This window comes from Vombatus ursinus, unplaced genomic scaffold (assembly GCF_900497805.2).
Source record: "Vombatus ursinus unplaced genomic scaffold, bare-nosed wombat genome assembly UNPS02014812.1, whole genome shotgun sequence".
NCBI classification, from domain to species: domain Eukaryota; kingdom Metazoa; phylum Chordata; class Mammalia; order Diprotodontia; family Vombatidae; genus Vombatus; species Vombatus ursinus.
Window position 1 is genome coordinate 62831598 of NW_020954590.1, and position 24829 is coordinate 62856426.

Sequence of the window (24829 nt, forward strand, 5' to 3'; positions counted from 1 at the left end):
TAAAGATTAGATAGTTAACCTCCTCCGCTGGTACCACCCACACACTTGTCTCTTGACAACGGGATAAATTGTGCAACGTCAGAACAGTGTTAAGTTTGATGGACTTTAATCTACTCTATGCCTCACGCAGGTCAAAGGCTATGATTTACGATGCTTGCCTCTTTATAACTATAATCCAATTGGAATTTCTCGAAGCTTTCAGCTAGAAATGCAACATGGATTCACGGTGTTTGCCGTGGCTTTTGCTAGGTGAGGTTCTCTTTGTGGTCTCTGGCCTGGTAAGTAATCAAAAGGCATGTACTGCAAGATATATAGAAAGTAAAGCAAAACTAACATACTGGTGGGCAGGTGGGGCAGTGGTACTATGAAACTTGCTTAATCATTGGTTTTTTTTTCTTTCATGTGAATCAGGCAGGGTTAATGAAATGAGTGCTTTATCAGGGCAGATAGGGACAATTTGGGATAGATTGGCTGATTGCAGGGGCCTGAGGAAGAAGAAGGGCTCCGAGAGAGGACTGGGGTATGGTTGGTTGGTTTTGTTTCGCTTCACTGTTTCAAAACTAGCTTTGGTTAATGTAGAAAAAAAGGGAAATTTGTTTTAGTTCAAATTCTGGTATTGACTGATGACAGATTTTTTTTTTCCTAATTACTTGAGTAATAATCTCAACCTGACAGCATGGGCTGAAGAATGTGAAGGGCCCAGCAGAGTAAGAATTCTTTTCTGCTCCCTCACTAGCTTTAGCCCAACCTTGTGCAGGTAAAGAGGTACCCTGTACCAGCTGAATATGGACAGACTAAGGCACTAAACTGTATTTCAAAGGCTTGGAAAGAAGTCTGTAGTTACAAATTTAAAATAGCAGCCAAATTGACAAGTGGAATTTGCAGTCTAAAACTTGTCACTCTAGCATTGAGAAGAATGGATCTTTTTATGACTACAAGCAGGAATTAAAATACTGTAGCTATTTAAAAAATGGAATGGATTGATATTCCAGTGTATTTACATGTATAAAGGTAAAGCACGATACAGACATAAGAAATTATTCTCTTTTTTAAAAGAAATACTATACCTAAAAGAAATGAATGCCTTAAAACTCTACTCAACTTAACTTTACTCTACTTAAAACACTACTCAACATATTGCATATGTGTATTTGTGTGGTTGTGTATTTCTATATACATGTGTATTAATGGATGGAACAACATGTTGGTGTCAAATATGGTGACCTATTGTATGCAATGGACAGTTATTTTATAGCATTAACCGAAACTGCCAACTCTTTCCTTTTGCTCAAAAAAGTCACAAGTTGACTATGTTTCTGTATTTCATATCATGTGTGAGGGACTGTCTGATGTTGGCTACTGCCAAGTAAGAGTTGTGGCAAGATGGGGTAGGAACTGGGTATTAGGAAGTAACAGGAGCTCACGCTCCCGAGGCAGGGGCTGTGGCAGGCGGAGTTGTGGTGAACTGGGATGGGCTGGATACGGAGAAGTAACCGGAGCTCACCTTCCTGAGGCAGTGGGCAGTGCTATGTGAGCTGCGATAAGCTGGGGAAGGAACAGGATACAAGGAAGTAGCCGGAGCACGTGCTCCTGAGGCAGGGGGCTGTGCCACGTAGGAGCGAGACAGCAGAGGACGAGTTCCCTTTGCTTAATCCCCTCCCTAAGTGCAACGTCAACCCCAGACGCCTCCTTCCTGTGTCCTTCCTGACTTCCTGGGTCACGTACCTTCCCTTTGTGTAGCACTGACCCCAGACGCCTCCTCCGGGTATCTGGGCCTGAATTCCTAGGTCACGTGCTCTCTCTTTGTCTATGCACTAGTCCCAGACGCCTCCTTCCTGTATCCGGTCCTAGCCTCCTGCGTCACTTCCTCTCCCTTGGTGCGCTAAATTCAGACATCCCCTTCCGGTATCTGACCCTACAATCATTGACTAGTAGGTGGGCTGAGGAGGAAGGGCTAAGTAGGTACTTAAGGAACAATCATGGTCGGAGCTCGCGGGCTCTCTTTGCTCCTGCTCTCTTGCTATGGCCTTCCTGCTTCGCCTTGCTGTGATGGCCTCTGAATAAAGCTCGGGTGTTGGCACCTCCTGGTCGGCTCATCTCTGTGTGTTTATCCGGGTAGGCCCCGAAGACTGGTAAGTATGACTCTGGCAGCCTGCTCCTTATAGGAGGAGAGTGCACGGTGCGGCCGGCACAATCATGGTCATATGAACCAAAGAAATAGACTGAGGCATAAGCAATTTGCTGTTTTGTGACATCTCAACACTGACTTGGATTGATACATGGTCAAGCTAATTGTGACACAGTATTCTAAAAAAATTCAAACAGTAGGACCTGATGGATTTGGTTTTGATTTGTAGCTATTGTCAAGGTTAGGTTAATTAAAATTTCTAGACAAGTATCTGGGTGATATATCCTTCTTGACAACTGAAATCGAATGGGAGATATGAACAGCAGTCACCCTTGGTTCCACTCAAATCTTCATTGTTTTCCTACCCCTTGTTTCTCCCTCATCAATGGATTCAGGCTACTTTCATCACTAATGCTTACGGTGGCACTGCTTTTGTCTTCCCTCAAGGCTAATCCAACTGCTGCCACTTCAACTAATTCAAGAATTGTTTCCCTTTTATGCAGCACAGCAATCAGTTGAAGTCACTGCTCTTTCTGCTGTTTTGGATCACCTGGAGAGTGAGCCATAAGGCACTAGCAAGAAAATTTCCTTTGAATGATGCTAGGCTCAGGGAAAGGAGAGGGAGGAAATTTGAAGCTGAAAGAAAGTGGAAGAGGAAAAGTGGAGTGTGAGGAAAGAATGCAGTGTGAAGGAGTGAAAAGTAGAAAGACAAGTAGGATAGACTAGGTGGGAATAAAAGAGCTATCATTACTGTCCCACCCTTGAAAAATTCTGTGCCTATAAAATCAATGCAATTCACCAAATGTTTATTAAACTTCTGCTATGTATAATACACTGCATTAGCCATTGGAGGCACAAAGAAAAAAGCCAAATGGTTCCTTCTCTCAGGGAGTTTATGTTCTATTGGGAGGATGCATGTTCTCAAGCAGGAAAATGGAAAATTTATGCAAGGTATTATTAAAGTAAGCCCTACTCCTTCCCTCCTGTATTCCTCTGTCCCATAATCTGGCATCAGGGACATTTGTCTGCTCTGCTCTAGGAAGGCAGCCCAATCCCCAACATAGCCTTGTCTTTAAAAACTTGATTGATGGGTGAAATAATGTTCAAAGTATCTTCCCTGTTCATGTGATTTTTGTCTGCTGTGAAATGAGTCTGGTCTTCACTTAGCATTTTGAACCTGTTTTCAGAAATTTCATTTTGTTCTGATGCATACTAATTGATTAAAATAATTGAGTTGTTTGTCTAAAGAAACAAAAGACCTGAGGAAAACATGACTGTAAAACATGTGGAGTTTTGAGGCATTCATTACTTTTATGCATAGCATATTTAAAAAAAGAATTAATTTCTTTCTTTCTTATGTGCATATAGTACCTTGCTGATTACAAAAGTCTTTCACATATTTGATTTTGTTTGAGCCCTGTAAAGATACTATGGCAATAGGTAGATCTAGTATTATTATTCCAGTTTCACCGATCAGGAAACTGAGCTTCAGAGAAGGTAAGTGACTTATCCCCAAGGTTTCACAAGTAGTAAGTAGCTGAGTACCAAGTCTGCTGACTTCACGTTTAGTGTTCTTTCACCATTATATTTCAGTTTGGGAAATGAACCTGTTGGATTATTTAACCTTATATGAACCTATTAAAAAGACCTCTTAGTATGAATTTACCACTTCTTCAAATATTTTATTTTGCTTTTGGACAGTTCTGATTTTTAGAAGTCTGTGCTTATATCGAACTGAAAGATGCCTCTTTGCAGTTTTCCCCTAACGCTCATATTTCTGCTTCTAGGGCCAAGCATTTGGATTCTATACTGTAACCCTTCAAATACTTCAGGGAAAGCTTTCTTTCATGTTCCCTCAAATATCCCTCAGATTAAGCTTTTCCATTTCTTTCAATCTATCCTTGAACAAAATCATCTCCAGGCCTTTCACTATTCCGTTCACTATTCTCTAGAATCTCTCCATGCTGTCAGTGTTCTTTCTAAAATGTGTGTCTCAAACTGAACTTCAAATGGTGTCCAAGAGCAGATGAAAATGGAGCCATCACCCCTTTGTTGTTCACTCATGCTTACCTAATGGGATTCTTTTTAATTTACAAAGTCAATTTTGATTTCTTTACCTCCCTAACTAAAATATTTTGTTGCTATATCTTTATATACCTTGAATTTCTCAGTGTATCCACCCCCTCCACAAGAGACATCATCTATAACAAAGAATAAAGATGAGAAAAGAAAAAAAAAAAATTTAGCGATACCAAACAACACATCAACAAACTGTGTGATATGAAGTTTTCCACACCTATAGTCCCCCACCTCTGCAAAAAAAGAGGGGGAGTATGTTCTTATATCACTTCTGGGAGGGCAAAGTTGATCATTACAATTTCATAGCACTCAGTTTCAAATACTTTTGCTCTTATGGTTTTATATGGACATTATTACAATCATTATGAATATTGTTTTCCTGGTTCTGCTTACTTTAATTTGTCTCAGTTTATAGAAGTTTTCCTATATATCTCTGTAGTCAACATATTAAAAATTATTTTAGAGCATAGTAATAATATTCCATTGCATTCCTATACTATGATTTGGTTAACCATTTTCCAATATGTGGTTTTTGATGTTGTTGTTCTTTGGCATTAAAAAAAGTGTTGCAATGAATATTTTGATGTATATATGAGGGGAGGGGCTTTCTTTTTTCATTCATCTCCTTGGGTTGTATTCCTAGCAGTGATATTCCTAGCAGGGTCAAAGTGTATGGACATTTTCATGACTTTCTTCACATTATTCCCAATTACTTTCCTGAATGGCTGGATCAAGTGATGGCTCCAGTGGTACATTAGTGTGCCTCATGGTTTAAGAAAAGTTTTTAAAAGACAAGCATTCAAGTTAAAACTCAGTTTAGATTCTTAAATTTCATAAAGGTTAGTTATCAAAGGGCAAAGAATCAATACTAGTGAGGTAACAAGTATGCTAATGGTAAGACCAAGAAAAGCACCGATAAATCTTGTATATCATGATAATATGTTCCCTTCTCTTTTTTGTTCCTCAGCCAACCTTAGAAACCTTTGGTGAGTCATCTGTTGACTTCTGGTCTTCTTCAGCACTTCCAGTGACACATGATTTCACGTATGGGTATGGTTACTAGGTGGTACAATTGGTGAAGTACTGGATTTGGAGTCAGGAAGGCTTGAGTCCAAATCCTGTATCAGATACTTTCTACTTGTGTGACCCTGGGCAACTCATTTAAACTTTTTTGCCTCAATTTCCTCATCTGTAAAATGGACGTATTTGCACCTACCTCCCAGAGTTTCAATGAGGCTCAAGTGAGATAAAACTATGTGAAGCACTTTGCAATACTTAATGTGCTACATAAACACTAGCAATTATTATTGTTTTTCCTCCACTGGTACATATTAAAACCCCTCTACATCTTAGTGGATGGCTTTTGTGTTACCTATGGCCCCCATAATTCATCACCTGATGGACAGCCCTCTGTTGAGAAGCCCCTCTAAACTGAGCTAGCCCATCAACTGCTAAGCCCATCACAAAGAAGCATTGAAAACCCAGGGTCACATCTAGAGTATGAGTTGAGTTGAGGGAGTTCTAGTCTTATTTATGTTAGATGAAAAGAAAATAATCCATACATGATATTCATCACCATTCCTCTTGAATATTTAAGTATTGTACCCCAAAGCTAAATGACCTCATTCTATGTACCAGGACTTCAGCAGTAAGTAATAATAAATTGTGAACACATTATTGTGGTTGGATGGTGCTTGAATCAAAACACTGAGCTGTAGCAATAATAATAATAATAATTAATAAATTGTACTGTTATGGCATTTTAAGATTTGTGAAGCACGTCATGTATGTTATCTCACCTGTTAAAATCTTGTTGTAAGGTAGGGGGAAGGAGGAGAGATTAAACATTTATATAGTGTCTACTATGTGCTAGGCACTATGTTAAACACTTTATAAATATTATCTAATTTAGTAATAATCACGTCTACCTAACAGCTACCTATAAATTAGATGCTATTATTAAATCTTACTTGTTTTGTTGTTGTTCAGTTGTTTCAGTCACGTCTGACTTTTTATAACCCCATTAGGGGTTTTCTTGGCAAAGATACTGGAGTGGTTTGCCATTTCCTTCTCCAGCTCATTGTACAGATGAGGAACAGAGGCAAACAGGGTTAAGTAATTTGCCCCAGGATCATGCCTAGTAAGTTTCTGAGGTCAGATTTGAACACAGAAAGATGAATCATCCTGACTCTAGGCTCAGCACTGTGCCACATAGCTGCTTTACTTGTTAGGTAAATGCTATTATTATCCCTATTTTACAGATGAGGAAACTGAGGCTTAGGTTAAAGAACCTGTCTAGGGTCACACAGCTAGTGTCTGAGGTTAGATTTAAATACAGGACTGTCTGGTTCCAAGCCCAGTGCTCCATCTACTATACCATGCTGTTCCCTTGAAATTAGTGACAAGTCTTGTATATCATGATAATACTCTTTCTTGTATCTTCTAAATAGTATGTGAGTTTGATGGACTGTTATATCACTTAAACCTTCACACATACACACACACACACGGAGCTGGAAAGATGGGCTTTGTCAGATGAGATAGACCTAATATTACATTCCACTCTTATTCAGCTGTACTCATATAGACCCCTCAGAAAAATTGTGCTTTTTCCCCACTAGGAATTTAGAAGGCAATTCAGGCTTATCCTGGAAGCTTTGGTCTGTACCATTTACTAAAAGCTCCAGTCTGTATTGAAGTGTTCACATATGGACAAGTCAAGGCTGACTGCATCAGCCTGCAGCACTTGGTTCCAACTTGGTTCCAATTCAATGCAGCCTGTCTGTGTCAATGGAATCTCCTCCAAATCTGGCTTCCATCTTGCCCAGAGGGATCCATTTGTTATTAACTGTATTGATTTATTCTTAAAGTCAGTCGATGCTCAAGTGAAACGGGAAAACAGAGTCCATGATGTGACCCAATAGGATGAGCTATAGTTTTGTGTTGAGGTGACCTAAACATATAAGCCAAGGTTAACCTTTGTTCTTCTGCTTTTTGGTCTTTTTAGTAATAGATGTAGATGGCGGCAAGGACAAAGACATATTTGACATCAATGAAGGTTTGTGGACTTCTTTCCCTTGAAAATCCCACATGCTTGTGTAGGGTTCTGCCCATTTGCTAATGTCAGGTGTTGTCTTGCCACTCAGCTTTGGGACTGAACCTTTTTGAGGGAGACATCAATCTTGACGGGGTGAGTTGGCACGATACAGTTCTATCAATGATTCTATTGGCCAATGCAAGCTAAAATACCACTCTCTGAAGCTAATCTACCAGTGCGAGGGTATGTTAACCCTTATCATTGGAGGTGGCACAGAATCAAAGGGAATCATTAAGTAGTGCATTTGCACAAGACTTCATAAACAAATTGTTCTGGGAAAAATAACTGGATTCATATTAATGCCATTATCTTTCCCTTACTGTGATTTGCTGTAAATTATTTCCAGGACCATCATCATTAGCCATATGTAGTTGGACTGTATTGATCTAGACTTGATGGGCTTAAATTTTTTTTGTTGATAACTTGTATTTTTACATTGCTTTCATTTTCAAATATATGCCTTTCCTCCTCCCCTGACCATTGAGCCATCTCTTGTAGCAAAGAATAAAAAAGAGGGAGGAAAAAACAAAGCTAAACTAATCAGCGTCAATTGAGTTTGATAGCATATAGATAGTACCCTATCTGTGCAAGAAAGGGAGAGAGAGGTACATTTTCTCAACTCTTTTCCAGGACAAGCTTCTTGGTCATTTTAATTATACATAAGCTTGATATATTTATATCAGATTGTCAACCTGGAAGGTTTTAATTATACAATAAAACCTTACCAATTCAGATGAATTAAAGGAAGGTCAGTTCAAATTAGTTTTTTTATTTAAAGTGTAAATATGAAAATACTTTGAAACGGCATAATTTGTTAATTTTAATAATATCTGTCAGTCAATAATCATTTAGTAAGTCTCCATATATGTGACTCATTGTGCTAAGAAAGGATACAAAAACAAAAATGAAAATGTCTCTATCAAGGATTTTACATTCTACAACAGCAAAAACTAAGCTAATAAAATGTTACTTCATAGAGATTCTACCAGATCTATAGAATGAATAGTATGAAAAATAGTATAATAGTCAGCCAATCAGTAATTGGCATATTGTTTAAAGAAAACAGGAACAATCATAGCAGGGTTTTAAGAGCGCTTGAAAACACTTTATTTACTTAACCACTGTAAACACATAGCACTCTTTCTCTTTTAAATATTTATTTATTTAACACACTTCATTTTCATGTCTGAAGTATCATGAAGTCTGAAATAGGGTAGCTTGAATGTTCTTTTGCTATTTGAATACAATTATTTAGCTATACTGGAGCAAGAAACTTCATTACAGCTTTTCTGCCAGTGGTGATTGGATTTCTCCTATAATCATTGCTAGACAAGCTTTGCATATCTCTTTTCTAAACTGACCTACCCAAAATCAGTGCTACCAATGCATTTTTCTCCTCCTGACTGACCTCTTACTCAATTGCTGGAAAACAATGTTCATACAGGCACAGATGATTTGTTTCTTTTGGTGTTTGGGAGATTCCTAAACTGCTTTTTTTTCCTGAAACAAATGCCTATCCTTCCCCAGGTTGCTGCCTAATCTCAGGATAAATAGATTCTGTGTTTATTTTACTTTTCAGAGAGAAAGAAATTCCATTGTTGGTGATGAATATAGATGGCCTCACATCATTCCTTATGTCCTTGAAGACAGTCTGGGTACGTATATCATTTTGGATAGAATTCCTGTCCTTTCACCCTCTATCCCAGACTCTGGCCTCATTCGAACTCCAGGCTGTAAGTGACAGGAGCTGTTGAGTTCAGACCCCCTTTAGTTGAAGACAGAAATACTTTTATCTTTTCCGCCTCAGAATGGAGGTGGGCTGGGGAGACAAATGGAGGCAGATTCAGAAAACATAGATCTATCTCTATTATTCAATTTCATAAAAGCAAGTTATGATCGCCAAAGTCCCTTCTAGTCCTAAGATCTCTAAATCCTATGACCTGTAGGTACATGGCCCCTCTCCAGAGTCAGTTAAGTGAAAGACTGATATGACTAGTCAGGTATATTTGATACAAATAACCAGAAGCACAGCTAATATATTTCTATTTAAAATTAACAAAACATTTTCTTTTATTACTCTTTCAAAACAATTACCAGAAGAGCCTATTGGAACTCCATCTGTTATTATTATTGATGGAACTTTCCAAAATTGGAGCAGTTTATAATAATTTTCTTCTCCTTCCTTTGGACCTAAGAAATCAGTATAGTACAGTGGAAAGAACACTGAACTCACAGGAATTCAAGGATATGAGTTAAATCCTGACTCTACCATTTACTGCTTGTGTGACCTTGGGCAACAATAATTGTAGTAGTTAGCATTTATATGTTACATTTAGGTTTTCAAACTGATTTACAAATATCTCATAATGGTGGAAATTAGAGAAATTAACAGTCAGAAAGCAAACGAATAAAAAGTTTATTTTGCTGGGGAATTTATGTTGAGATTTGATCAATCCATGGATGGTACTTTTATACCATTTTTGATTAAAACATAGTTTGCATCCCATGAGTTCACTTTTGTGAGTACTAATTTATCTCCTCCTTCCCATTCTGTGGGATTGTTGCCTGTGGCCTCTCGTTAGTTCTACACGAAGAAGTTATCCTCTGTAGACTAGATACCTTCCTCTAGATCTCCTAATATTGTAAAGATGCAAGTGCAACTCTTGGGCTGTCCATATGTTTTTTCTTCCTTTTGATACCTGATATCATCCTCTTTTTCCAGTTGAACATATCTTCTGGATGATATATCTTTAGCAAAAGCTTGTCCATAAGTCATCACTGGTAATATATTGTAGCCCACACACACATACATTTTTCATCTCTTTATTGAAGTTTAGGTCATTGGAGACCATGGCCCTTCATGTGGTGCTAAAATATTAATTTTCGTGTCAGGGAGAAGCTTAGGATAATTGAAAGTACTGCACACTCTCACAAATCCAAGCCAATCTGCTGTCTTTCTCCTCTTCAGTTCTAGACCCAGCTCACTGTCCATTCACACTAGGCTTTAAATTTAACTCCATGTCATAATCTGAGTAATACGTAGTTTTTTCCACTTGTTTTTTCTTGTGTAAAAATCAATAACTGATATTTTTGGAATAGCCATGGATCTTGTTGCATCCATACTTCAAGGAATTTTATTTTATCTTAACTTTCGAATGTGAGATACTTTTTTAGAAGAGAGCCTTTAAGGTTGTATTTTTCATTACCAAGTGTGGGTAGAACAATTTTTTTTTTTGGTAATAAATAAACAGAGCAAGACCATGTAACTTTTTTTACTTTTCCATCTATTATGAAACTCTGAAGGTGTGATCTGTGGAGAAAATCATCTGTGAAAGTCTGCCTGTTCCCATTTCATATTTCCAACTAGGATGCCATCAAGTAGTATAGCATATTTTCATAAAGATTTTATAGAAACGAGAAAGTAAACATACAGGCCAGCTGTTGCTAATACCGTCTTGGTTGCCTTTGGCAGGGACTGGAGGAGTAGGGGTTGGTAACAATACTATTTATAATTTTTTTTTTTTTTGCATTCTCTCCTATATGAGATATACTGAAAATCAGTCTCTCACTGCTTTCAAAATTGCGTTTATGTTCAGCATAAATTTCCTCTGTATATGTTTTGTCTGCTTCAGACACTCTCTATGACTTCGTTTTCTTAAGTGCTATTTCTCATATGTCACATTGGGTCCCTAGATGTTAGAGCCCAAATGTGGTGGTTCTACCATCATTGATTATGAAATACAATATTATAGAAATATTGTTGAATCTGTACCATGTGACATCCAGTTATCATCCTCCCTCCAAATTTGTTTTCCTTTCCACTGCTTTTCACTGTGCTCTAAATTTTATCCTATTTGGTTCTATTGTATATTGCAAATGAACAAAATGTTTTTACTCTTGGTTACCAAGTCTTTCTTTTCAGCAAAGAGATCACTGTTTGCTAAGTAGCTTCTGGAGAATCTGTGAGTAGTCATTCCATTTAGCTATGACATCTTTATATTTTCTACTTTAATTCATAGTGACGTCAGTTCCTCTAGTCAACTTACTGCTCATTGACAAAGTTTCTTCCATAGGCGTCTAACAATTTAGACTTAAACTGTTTGTGGATCATCTAAAAGCTGTGATTATTTTCACCCTCTGCCTTCTTTTTTGCCCTTGTATCACCATCAATAGACAAGGGGAAGGGGTCGGTCAAGGATGAATAGCCATTTTGTATTCTTCTTTGTTTATGAGTTACCATGTCCAGTTACCAGCTTATTGGTGATGAACCATCTATATTCAGACAAACACATTCTGTTTCCATTACTATTGTAAATATTTTTCTAGCTTGCCAGATCATGCCAGGGCTTGTGTCCCATTGCTCGTCGTTTTCCATTATTCCATCTTTCAAAAACTCAGGGCCACTTCCATGTCATGAAGAGGCATTTGACTGGGCCTTTTCTGTAGCCTGGAGATGAAAGTTTAACTTTGGATGCATATAGTATTCAGTTATTCTCTTTCTCAGTATATATTTTTTGCTAGGCAATTGGGGTTAAGTGACTTGCCCAGGGTCATACAGCTAGTACGTTTCAAGTGTCAGAGGTCGCATTTGAATTCAAGTCCTCCTGACTCCAGGGCCAGTGTTTTATCCACTGTACCACCTAACTATCCCTTCTCAGTATATTTTTAGTCATTCAGGTAAGTGACCTTGATTCTTCTTAATTTTAACAACAATAATAGCTAACATTTACATAGTGCTTTAAGGTTTGCCAAGCTTTTTTCCAAAAAGCATCTCATTTTATCCTCACAGCAAGCTTGGGAGGTAGGTGCTATTATTATTTCTGTTTTTATAGATGAGGAAACTTAGGCAAATTGAGCTTAATAGGATTCTGTAAAACTAAAGTGATACTTTAAGCAGAACAGTACTCATAGCATCTTTAACCCTATGTGACCCTAATGAATTGAATTATATTAATTTATGTAGAACAAATCAGAAGGTTTTTTAAAAATGCTTTAATCTTTATTATTCAAAGTATTGCATTAGAATTGAAATCCTTTAAAAATTTTATTGATACTTTTTCTTCTTATATAATTGTCATTTCTGAGATTTTTCTCCCTCACAATTCACAATAAGCACCTCCCCTAAAGAAAAACTGATAAACAAAACCAATCAACACAAAGACCTCGTCTAATAGTTTATGCAACATTCTACATCTGCCATGCCTCCCCTCTACAAAGAGGAAAGAAATGCATTTTATCACCTATTGTCTATATAGAACAGAATAGATATAATGAATAGAAGAGCTGTTATGGGTCTATAAAGTTATATAGAATAGACTAGTTATATATACATATAGCTATATATGTATAGGTATACATATAAAATGTATACCTATAATAACTAAATAATCACTCAGAATTCAGGACTGTTTAGGTGTTTTTAATTGAGAAAAGATATTTATGTAGCACCTATTTTGTTCAATGAGGCAGTGGGGAAGAAGAATTTAATAATAGTCAATAAGTATTTTTTAAGTATGTGGCAGTAAGTTGACAAGAATTTCTTAATCTCTTACTATATGCAAGGCATTGTTTCAAACACTGGGGATGCAAAGAAAGGTAAAGGGCCATCCTTTTTCTCAGGGAACTTAAAGTAGAATGGGGGAGAACTGAACTATGTACAATCAAGCTCTACGCACGATAAATTTGAAATAATCAGTAGAAGTAGGGCACTAGAATTAAAGAGAAGGTACAGTGTTATGCTCTGAGGATATAAAGAAGGAGCTCACATTTTAATGGGAAGGGGCACAATATCCAAAATAAGTCTACATACAAGATATTTTTAGTATAAATGGAAACCAATCTCAGAGGGAAGGCAATAACCCTGGATGGAGTGGGGAATTTGGAAAGGGCTCTTGAAGGTGTTGGATTTGAAAACTGAGTCTTTAAGGAAGCCAGAGTAGCTGGGAAATGGAAATGAACAAGGAGAGCAATCTATGCTCAGTTTGGGGAAGAGGGGAAGGTATGGGAAAGACAGAGAAAAGGAGATGAGTGTCTTGTTGAGGATTAGCAAGGAGGCCAGTGTGACTGGATCTTAGAGAATATAGATGGGAGTAAAATATAAGAAGCCTGGCCAGGTTGTGAAGGATGCCACTGGAGTTTGTCAAATAAGGAGGTGACATGGTCAGATCTGGGCTGTAGGAAATTCACTTGGGCAAGTACATGGATGATAGAGTTGAATAGGGGGTGACCGAGGCAGGTAGACCAACCAGCAGGCTATTGATAATAACTTACATTTATGTTGCTATTTATAGCTTACAAGTCATTTATATATACTATTTCATTTGATCCTCACAACAGTTTAAGTAGTGGGAATGTTATTATTTCCATTTTGTAGATGAGGAAACTTATCCTCTGAAAAGTTAAGTGCCAGACAACTGGATCCAATATGAATTTGCTTCCTGCTACACCTTTGTCTAAGTGTACTGGGCCTCAATGCATTTATAATGTACTTGAAGAGCTCCTAATCTATTGGCCTAAAGTAGGAAAATGGCAGCAAAGGAGTGATACAATAATGTTCACAAGTAAACTAGAAGAAATATTGATCTGAAGGAAGGATGGATTGGAAAGAGTGAGAGTAGAGAGCGTAAGAACTGTTAAAAGTCTATTGTCATAGTGTATTAACCAAAATTTTTGCAGGGCAACTCTGTCTGGTGGATAGAGTGCTGGGCCTGGATTCAGGAATACCTCAGTTCAAATTTGACTTCAGACATATACTAGCTTTGCGACCCTGGGCAAGGCACTTAGCCATTGCCTGTCTCAGTTTCCTTAACTGTAAAATGGGAATGATAATAATGCCTACCTCCCAGGGTTGTTGTGAGGATCAAATGAGATATTTGTAAAGCACTTAGCCTAGTGTCTGACACATATGAGTCACATAATAAATACTTCTTTCCCTTCTTTTTAGGGAGGTAATAGTGGCAAGAGAGAAGAGGAAACAGGTTTGAGACATGTTTCAGCAGTGAGATTGACATCATAAGGATAGGGATATGAACTGGATCTGTGATTTTGTTAGTGCAGAGAACTTCCAAATTATGAAGCTCCCTTCATCAATTCAAGTTGGCACATTCTTTGCAATTTGTAGTCTTTTTTTTTTTCCTTTGGTGAGGCAATTACAGATAGAGTTGAGAGATGAAGGAGCAGAAAGAGTCGAGGATAACCTCGAGGTTATAAAATGGAGTAGATGATGGTACTGCTGACCTATATAATGATGTAAGAAGGAGGAACAGGTTTGTAGGAAAGATGACAAGCTCATTTTTGGACAAGTTGAGTCTGAGGTACAGGTGAAACATCCAAGTAGAGAGGTCCTGTAGACAGATATGAGTCTTTATCTAAGAAGAAGGGTTTAGAACAGCTTCTGACTCAGTGGATAGAGCAGTGGGCCTCAAGACTTGAATTAAAAGCTGACCCCAGAAGCTACCTATGTAATCTTGGGAAAGTCACTTAACGTGTTTGCCTCAGTTTCCTTGATTGTAAAATTAAGACCAGAATGGCACCTTCCTCTCAAGGATGTTGTGAGGATCAAATGAGATAATTGTGAAAATGCTGAGCACAGTGCTTGATATGTAGGAAGCACAATATAAATGCTAGTTCTCATGATGATGATGATGATGATGTTTAGGACTCATCTGCACAGAGGCAGAAGTTGAAGCTAAGGAACTGAAAGGATCTGCCAAAAGAGAGAAAGGGAAGAGTCCCGAGGACAGACCATTGAGGAATACGCATGTTAAAGGATTAGGGTGAGGGTAGGGAACAAATGAAGAAGTCAGAGAAAGAAAGGTTAGAGGCAGGAGGAGAACTAGGAGGACATGGTATCTCTGAAGCCAAGGAAGAGAAAGGGTGAAGAAGGGGGAGCCATTTATAGTGTCAGAAGCTGCAGAATCCGAAGATGAGACTTGACAAGAGACCTTTGGCTTTGATCATTGTTGGCCTTTGAGAGACAGGTTTTAGCTCAGGGTGGGGGTGGGGGGGCAGAGGGGAAGTCCAGCTCTAAATTCTGGATGCTATTGGTGGTTAACAGGCACTGTTTTTGTCTCCTCTTCTTCTTCAGAAATAAATGCTAAAGGAGTTATCCTGAATGCATTTGAACGGTACCGTTTAAAAACCTGCATTGACTTTAAGCCATGGGAAGGTGAAGACAACTATATTTCAGTGTTCAAAGGAAGTGGGTAAGAGAAAGATCTGACATTTTAAGAACTTTCTGAAAACTGAGGGTCTTTAGCATGTTATAAATCAAAACAATTAAGTCCAGGACCTTATCTTTATGTGTTGCCTATGTTTGACTTGGACAGCTTGGTGGTGCAGTGGATAGAGTGCCGGGCCTGGAATCAGGAAAATTCATCTTCCTGAGTTCAAATTTGGCCTTGGACACTTACTAGCTGTGTGACTCTGGGCAAGTCACTGAACCCTTAGTTTCTGATCTGTAAAATGAGCTGGAGAAGGAAATAGCAAACACTCCAGTATCTTTGCCAAGAAATATCCAAATGGGGCCATGAAGAGCCAGACACAACCGAAAACAACTGAACTTCAGAAAAATGTTTAGCTTGAATCTGGAAAGTGCCTCAGGGAGACCGGGAAGGAGGAGGTGGTACAGATCATGTTCAAACAAACAACCAAACAAAAACAAGCCAAAATAAACAAACAAAACCCTGAGTTTACTATGTACTTGGCTGCCATTGCTGCTTATTATAATCTGATTTTGCCCATTTGCCAATTATTTATTACCTGCTACGTGCACAACACCATGTTAGATATGGTAAGGATGCAAATATGATGAAGATAGAATCTATCCTTTCATGAAATCTGACATTATTCCATTAATAAATACTCTTAGGACTTGTCATTCAACCAGTTCCATACCACAAAACCCTAATCAGACCAAATTTGTCAATTAAATTCAATAATTGTTTGTTGAATGGAATCTTTCCATATTTTATCCACAAGAGTCAGTGTGATATAATGGCTATAGAACTGATCTTGAGGCCAAGAAGACCTGGGTTCAAGTTTTGTGTATAGTTATGAGAGCCTGGGCAAGTCACTTAACTTCTGAGTGCTCTAGCCCAGAGTTTTCAATTACCATGTATCTCAACCATCCTCAGTGCAGCCTGAACCAGATTAAAATGTAATGGGGTTAATATATAACAAAATAAGTCAAAATACAATAAAACATAGATAATATTGATATGTGGTTTTATAAGTCAGTTTGTGCTCAAGAATACTTACGTATGGTTTAGTGGCCTCTGTTTCTACTTACATTGGTGGAGAATTTCCTCCCTTGGGAGTTCCCTAGATAAACAAGTCCAGTCCCTATCCCTATGCCACAAGCATACTTTGAGAGGCTTTGTCAAATGACATGCTGAAATTCAGGGTACTAAGTCTATTTTACTTCCCTGAGCTACTAGTCAGTAAACATTTACTTCAATAAACATTTATTAAACGACTACTATGTGCCAGGCACAGTACTAAATTCTGGGGATACAACTAAGAAAAAGAAGAGATAGTCCCTGCCTTCAAGGAACTTACAATCTAATGGAAGAAGGCAACACCCTCAAAAAGAAACTGCAAAGGGATGAGAGGTTGCATCACCAGGGGGTATCCTGTACAGGGGCATAATGGGCCTTGTTCAAACCATCAGAACTGCAGATGGAAAATAGAGAGTAGTCTGGTCAAAAAGGAAATGAGGTTATTCTTGCATTTCTTCTTTGTAATAAGCCAATGTTGGCCCATATTCATCAAGTTTCCCCAAATTCTCTCAGTCCATACATTTAAAAATTTATTCTAGAATTGCATCCATTGTTGATCTTAATGTTCAGCTCATTAGTCTATAGTTTTAACCATCTGTTCTCTATCCCTTTGATAGAGAACTTTACAGGTTATAATTATCTCTGACTTGTCTTTGGCCATATTGCTAATCCATCTATGAACTCCTATTTGAGGGCTAATTGCTACTGCTTAACTATGCCAAATGATCATGACTTTTGCCATCTTCTACAGCAGATGTGTAACTTTTGCATTTAATGTTAGTCATCTTACCACTTCGTACCTTGTTTTTAGATGCTATTCTTCAGTAGGAAATAGACGTCGTGGCAAACAGACCCTTTCCATAGGAGACAATTGTGACAGAATAGCGACAGTTCAACATGAGTTCCTCCACGCTCTGGGATTCTGGCATGAACAGTCCCGTTCAGATCGAAATGATTACGTCATAATAATGGAGGACAGAATTCTGGAAGGTATGGTTTCCTTGCTTGTTTTTGTTTAAGAGAATTTAAGACTAGAGTCAAGTGGTTGTACCCCCTTCCAGTCATTAGTGGATCAACAAGCTTTTATTAAGCACTTATTATGTGACAAACATTGTGCAAAACACTGGTAATCCAAAGGAAGACAAAAAAGGTGGTCCCTGCCCTGGAGGAGCTCAAATTCTAATGGGGGAGACAACATGCAAACAACTGTTTGCATTCAAGGTATATATGATGTAAATGGGAGGTATTCTCCTAGAGAAGTGCTAGCAATGAGGGGAAAGACCAGTTATAAAAGGTCAGATTTGAACTAAGTCTTGAAGGCAACCAGGGACACCAGGAGGCTGAGATAAGGAGGATGAGGATTCTAGGCATAGGGGATAGCTAGTAAAAAGGTGTGACGTCAGGACATGGAGAGTTACATTCAAGAAACAGCAAGAAGACCACTGATGCGGAGTCATTGAGTATATAGAGAGGAATAAAGAATGAGAAGATTGTAAAAGCAGGGAAAGGTCAGATTATGAAGAGCTTTAAAAGCCAAACAAAAGATTTTATATTTGATTCATTGGTAATAAGGAGCTGAGTAAATAAATACGGGAATCCTCTGCTTAGTGAATTATGTATGATTATGGAATCTTTATGAGCTGAAGAGATCACCAAGCAATTTAGTATGGAGGGCCACTGTGAGACCCCCGGTGGCAATCAGCATTGGTGGTTATTATTGGGAAGATAGTACAGCAAAGGAGACTAAGAAGGAGGAGTTAGATAGCAGCAGGAGAACCAAGAGAGAGGAATGTCATGAAATCCCAGAGAGGAGAGAGCATAAAGGGGGAGAAAGTAATCAACAGTGTCAAAGGCTATGAAGAAGTCAAAAAGGAGGAAAATTGAGGAAAAACCATTAGATTTGGAAATTAAAAGATCACTGATAACTTTGGAGACAGTAGTTTCATTTGAATGATGAGGTTAGGATCCAGACTGCAGAGAATTAATAAGAGAGAGAGGAGAGAAAGGAGAGAAAGAGCTTATAAGACATTTAACAACAAAAAGAAGGAATGATATAGTTGAACTAGATGGTCACTGAGGTCTGTTCCAACCCTCCAATTCTGTGATCTCTGGCAGTCATTTAACTTCACTGAACTTTAGTTTCTTGATCCACAAAATGGGAATATGTATTGTACTGTGTATGCTACTGGACCATTGAGGATCAAATGAGATAATTTGAAAGTCCTCTACAATTGTAAAGCACAATATAGATGCCAGTTATTTAGTCTCAGAATGTATCCATATTATATACTTTATTTCTATTTTTAAAATAGATTTTTTTATTATAAATTTAGTCATCAAGAAACATAAACATTTTTACAGGCAAAGAACATAAAAAGAGGATTGTACATAAAACAATAAATCTGCTATGTTGAAGAAATTAAAATTATTCTGTATTATTTAATAATTGATTCTATTCTGTAACTGACCCTATTCTATATTACTGTTTCATTTTGTATAATTGCTCAGTCCACATTTCTCTACCTCTGAATCAGCTTCTCCTCTGAGTTAGTTACAAGTTAACTTGTTATTATCCCCAAAAGGTATATTGTCCGTCCTTGCAACATTCTTATCTCCCCTACAAATTCTTCTAGGTGCCAGGGAGTCGGCTAACTGAAGTCAGCTAACAGATCCTACAAGATGATCCCGGGTCCCATAAAACAATTAACATTCCTTAATTGTCCAGAGAGGGGTGGTTGCTAGTCCCCTGTGTGTTAGCTGCTTTCCTTGAAATAACCAATCACGTTGTTCTCACCTCCATGATGCTATTTTCCTTGTAACTGATCATATCCTCTTCCCCACCTACCCAGCTCTATACTTACTAAAATTATATTAATGACGGTGAGTCTTACCTTGGGGTGTTTGGTCATTGAGAGAATCCACTGACCCAATTTATTGGTTACTGATAGCCTAACAAGTAAGGTGCTCATGATCACATCATTGTCTCTCATTTTATCTTAATTTTCAAATGTAAAAATGTAAAACTTATTTTTTTAAAAGTATACATTCTATTTATCATAACACCTCACCCTTTTTGACTATATCCCTTTCTGAATTTCCTCCTGCTCTCTTTTGCATATTTTAAAAAATATTTGATTGATTTTCTTTTCTTCCTTTTTTTGTATCATTATCATTTCCCTCTTACAGTTTTTACTATTTTCACAACACTTCAGTCAGTCCATAAACATATATTGATCATCTACTATGTGTCAAGCACTGTGGAAACAAAGAAAGGAAAAAAGATAGTTTCTGTCCTTGAGGAGATCCAATCAAAACCTTACCTTGGTAACAAATAGGTACAGTAAAAAAACACATATGTGTTGTATTGAATATGAAGAGTGTGTGCATACCACACACTTTGAAATGTCGTGCCATTTAGTACCACGCAACATTTGCTATAGGGTAACTTGAGGTCCATAAATTCCAAACTTAAAAAATTTCATGTTATTTACATTTTATTATTTATGTTATTATTTTTATTTTAGGCACAGAACACAATTTCAATATTTACAATGATAAGGAATCAGACTCTCTGAATGTTCCCTATGACTACACATCTGTGATGCACTATAGCAAAACTGCCTTCCAAAGTGGAATAGAACCAACAATTGTGACTAGGATCCCTTACTTTTTGGATGTGATTGGACAACGAATGGATTTCAGTGATTATGACCTTGAAAAATTGAGAAAACTCTACAACTGCTGTAAGTATCCTGGTCTCTGGGGAACCAGGGCTGTTTCCCCCAGCTGAGTTTGGAAAAGTTTCAGCCTGCTTTGTTCTTGCAATTAGGAAAAGTTTAGTCAATGAAAAATGGGAAAAGAATAATCAGAATTAAATCTACACTATAGCTACATAGTGTTTTAGGTAAGCAGTTTGGGGCAGTGGGCTTGAAGTCAGGAAACCAAAAACCAAGTTGTGACTGCCATTTATTATTAACTATGTCATTTTAGGAAGTTACTTACCTCAGTTTTTGCCCCTATAAAATTGAGGTAATATTTGTACCAGAAGCTCACAGGTTTATTGTGAGAAAGGCTGTATAAACTATAAATCACCACATAACTGTGAGCCATTTTTGGACCATTTTATGGGAATGAGATTTCATTGGCAGAGGGAACTTCCTCCTAGTGAGAAAACTCTACCAGTGTAGTTTGATGTCTATTCTATGATTTTAGGGTGCTACCTTCAGGTACTGAGAGGTTAAATGATTTGCCCAGAGGTAACTTCCATTAGCCTTGAGATCAGAGAATGTTTGGGGTTTTTTGCTTTTCATTATGTTCCAGGTGCTTAGAACAGTGCCTGGCATGTAGGAGGTGCTTAATAGCAATCAATGCTAATTGATGATTGACTAACACAAATCTTATATGTCAAAAGCAGAACTTGACCATAGGTACTTCTGATTCCCAAACCAGCCCTCTAGCCACTATACCACACTGACTCCTTTAAACACTTTGTGGCTACAAGGAAGACTCAAAAGTATTCTTCTAAATAGATCTTTCTGATCTGAAAACACATTCTTGTGCTTTGTGGGATATATGATTTTATATTTGCTCTTGCAAATGTAAATTTGACATCAGGATCTATCAAACAGGTTTCTGAAGGACTGCTCCTGGACCAGAAATAGGTATATTTGACATATTGAAAGCTGTTTTCAAACAGTACCTGGATGGCAATGAAATGTATAGATTCCTGAGGAGGAGTAATGAAAGAAGCTGGACTATGGCTCAGCCAGCTCAGTAATTTGAGAAGGACTGAAGGAAGTATGCCTTGATTCAACACATCCCTTAATGAACAGCTTCAAGTTAGGGCAGCTCTACCTAGTTGTGGGATGCCTTCCTATTTTGGTTATGTGGGCTGGCATTAATCAGAGCTCCTCAGGGAACTACTCACGGCTTGCTGGGCTGCCTTCCTTCTTCCTCAATTCATATACAATGAACTAAAACAGTTTTAGTTATTCTAAAAACAGAATAAAATTTCTGTCTAACTAGAGAGTCATTCAGTGATTTTTGTCTTCTCTAGCTTCTTTCTTAACCTTTATGGACTCATGCGATTTTGAACTGGAAAATATCTGTGGCATGATTCAAAATTCTGAAGATAATAGTGACTGGCAGAGGGTTTCATGGGTGCCTGGTGGCCCAGACACTGATCAATCAAACCTGGGCAAGTGCAAAGGTAACTAACTACCTTGGGTGGGACCTAATGGCTCTTGCCTTGCTTTCTCAGCCTGTGCTTTTATCAGCATAGTCATGACATCTTATCTATGATATGATCATAAAGTTAGAGCTGCAAGTGACCTCAGGGGACATCCTGTTCAACCTCCTCATTTTACAGATGAGAGAACCACTCAGGGTCACACAGATATCAAGTTCCTGAAGCATGATGGGAACTTGAGTCTTCCTGATTCCCAGTCCAGAAAGTTTATCTCTTATACCAGGTTGCTACCTTAAAGGAAGAGGCTGAATGTTGTCTAAAGGAAGAATGGGGTCTTATTCCAAAGTTCTATAAGTGTTATTAGACTTATTATCTATCTAAAAATTCATACTAAGAGCAGTCTGGCAATGTGACTTGTTACTTTAGTAAATTAAGATGATTAAGGTCTTCTTCCTTAACCTCCTATATATGTAACATCTCACTGAGTTTGGACTATGGTAAGGTCAAAAGAACAGTGACTCTAGATTTAGAAAATCCTAGGTTCAAATCCCCCAGTGATTTCACTATAAGTCACTTAAACCCCTTGACTCTCAGTTTCTTTATTGGTAAAATTAAGGAATCGGGCTTGATGCCCTCAGAGGTCTAGATTTTTGATCTATAGTTCAGATCTCAGGCTTCCAGCCTGAAGAGAGATTGCTTCAGCAGTTGTGTGTGTGTGTGTGTGTGTGTGTGTGTGTGTGTGTGTGAGAGAGAGAGAGAGAGAGAGATTAAAGTGTATATATTTTTTGTCCTTGAAAATCTGACCTCAGATGATCAAAGCAAGTGAAAAACCTTGGCAGAAGAGACCTCATTTATTTATTTCATGTTTCCCTTTGCAGTTTGGTTTGGGCTAAAGTGGTCTTCCAATACCACATTGCTAGTCCCAAACTTGATATCTCTGTGATTGGTAACAAACGTGTAAAATCAGGTGCTGAAACTTAAGGCTGTTATACTAGTTCAAATGATTAGGTCAGGACACTAAGAGAGACAGAATCCAAGACCTAGAGGTTCAGAGCTAGAAGGGGTCTCAGAGGCCATCTTGTTCACCTCCTTCAATTTATAGTTGAGTAAACTTTTGTCCAGGAGAGGTAATTGATTTGCTCAAGGTCGTTGAGGCAGTGTCTTAGGTGGCATTTGAATCCGTTGTCCTCTGGCTATTGAGACAGTGTTCTTTTCCCTGTGAAGTCATAAGTAAGTACTACTTCATGAACTGTAAGCTATTGAAGGAGAGTGACTTGGGAGCTCCTATTCTCAACCTTCGCAGGGAATGATCTTGGGTAATTAGGGGAGAATATGACAAGTGAAAGGGCAAATTGCTCTTGTGGGGAGGAAGTGGAGAAACAGGAAGTTTAAGGAAGGGGGAGCAGGCTGAAGCAAACATCTGAACTCAGGTGTTTTTTTTTTTCCTTTCTCTTGAGAATTGTTATCTCTTGCAATCAGAAATAATTTGATAAGACTTTTTTTTTTTTTTTTACCTTCTATAGCTATATTGTGTCCTTCATAAGATGTGAACTTATAAAGAGCGGGAACCCTATTTTTATAGTTCTCAGTCTTCACTTTTAACATAGCAAGTGCTGAACAAAAGCTAACAAAGAAACCTATATTTAGCTAGTTAAGAAGCAAATACCCACTCTGACTTAGCCCCATGATCTCCCTGAGGTAACTTTTAATCAGAAGATTGAGTAATTAGAACTACGATGACAGAACATGAGAGCAGAAAGGAACTTTGAGAACATCTAGCAGTTTTATAAACCTGAAAATTTTTACAAATGAGAAAACTGAGGCTCAGAAAGTGAAACAATTCAAGCAGTTTGGACCCCTCTGGAGCCCCTTTCCTGATTTGATCTCTCTTCTTTCTTTCTCATATTCCTGATGTGTACCCTTAGGCGAACATTCACAGAGCACTTCTTTTCCTCCTGTGGAGGGAGTAAGGCATGTGTTTGTGGGCAGATTTGGCAGGAACTCCAACCTGAAGCCTAATTTTCAATGTGAACATTAATGCTTCAGAAATCAAAAAACACTACCAATCAGGACTTTATTTTTTTTTTGTTGATTGTCTAGTCTTAAGAAAGTAATGAAGAAAAATGTTAATGAAGATTAAACTTAAAAATGTGTCATATATATAGGATATTGCCCCAAACATTTACCAGCACACACCTGAATAAGCAGGATGTAAAATGACACACTAGATTTTTAATGTGTTGGTACTTGTGATTGTCTTTTGTCTCAGTTTCCCCTCTTGCCTAACATGGTTACGCATGGAGCCATGTAAAAGCAGAGTGTTTTACTATTGTAAATGTCTTTCTCCCCACCACATGTGTGACTGACTAATATTTTATTTAGCATTGACTCAATGAGGTAATGTTCCAAGTCTTGATTGTAGCTTAGGTTGTAGGATGTGAAAAAAAGATAGTAAGCTTTTGGTGATCTCATGTATTAATATTAACTACACCTGCCCGTGGAATTTTTTCTTCTAAAGCTAGGGTCTTCAAGTGTCTAATCTCTTCTTTGTTGTCTCCCAGACTCTGGTTTCTTTATGCATTTTGACACCAGCTCTGTGAAGGAGGGGGAAAAGGCAATCTTGGAAAGCCGCATATTTTACCCCAAGAGAGAGTTTCAGTGCTTGCAGTTTTATCACTCCAGCAGCAGTAACAAAGACGACCAGCTCAAGATCTATGTCAGGCAGTATACCTCAGAAAATGGTAATGGCTCTCTTACTCTGGTGGATGAAGTGAAAGGTATGAGATTTCATTCTCAGATAATTAAGCTTGACTTTGATCTGAGACCTTCTGTAACTCTTTGCTTCCCTTCCTCCAACACATGGGAGCTTTTCCTCCTTTATAACACTGTGCTTTGGTCTTCTGATGGTTTGAGATGCATATGGGATTCTCAGTTGGAAGCAACCCTAGTGATTACCTGGTCCAGGACTTTCATTTTTTTTTTTATTCTGCCTTCTCTTTTCCTTGCTCAGGTTTGTGAAACCAAACATCTGTTTCTTTGCCTGACAGCCATTTTTTACA

General features: G+C 38.0%; 1 protein-coding gene across 1 annotated transcript in view; it reads left to right on the plus strand.

Annotated features, from left to right (window-relative positions):
* The first annotated feature begins 215 nt into the window (after nt 1-215).
* The window catches only part of LOC114054307 (meprin A subunit beta-like), a 49579-nt gene continuing 24965 nt past the window's right edge, over nt 216-24829 (plus strand). The window contains exons 1-10 of the mRNA XM_027877524.1: nt 216-278; nt 6849-6867; nt 7215-7265; nt 7354-7397; nt 8884-8959; nt 15391-15508; nt 17394-17572; nt 20107-20325; nt 21639-21791; nt 24332-24547. Of these exons, the coding sequence (XP_027733325.1) occupies nt 216-278; nt 6849-6867; nt 7215-7265; nt 7354-7397; nt 8884-8959; nt 15391-15508; nt 17394-17572; nt 20107-20325; nt 21639-21791; nt 24332-24547 (1138 nt within the window). The remainder of the gene's footprint in view (nt 279-6848; nt 6868-7214; nt 7266-7353; nt 7398-8883; nt 8960-15390; nt 15509-17393; nt 17573-20106; nt 20326-21638; nt 21792-24331; nt 24548-24829) is intronic.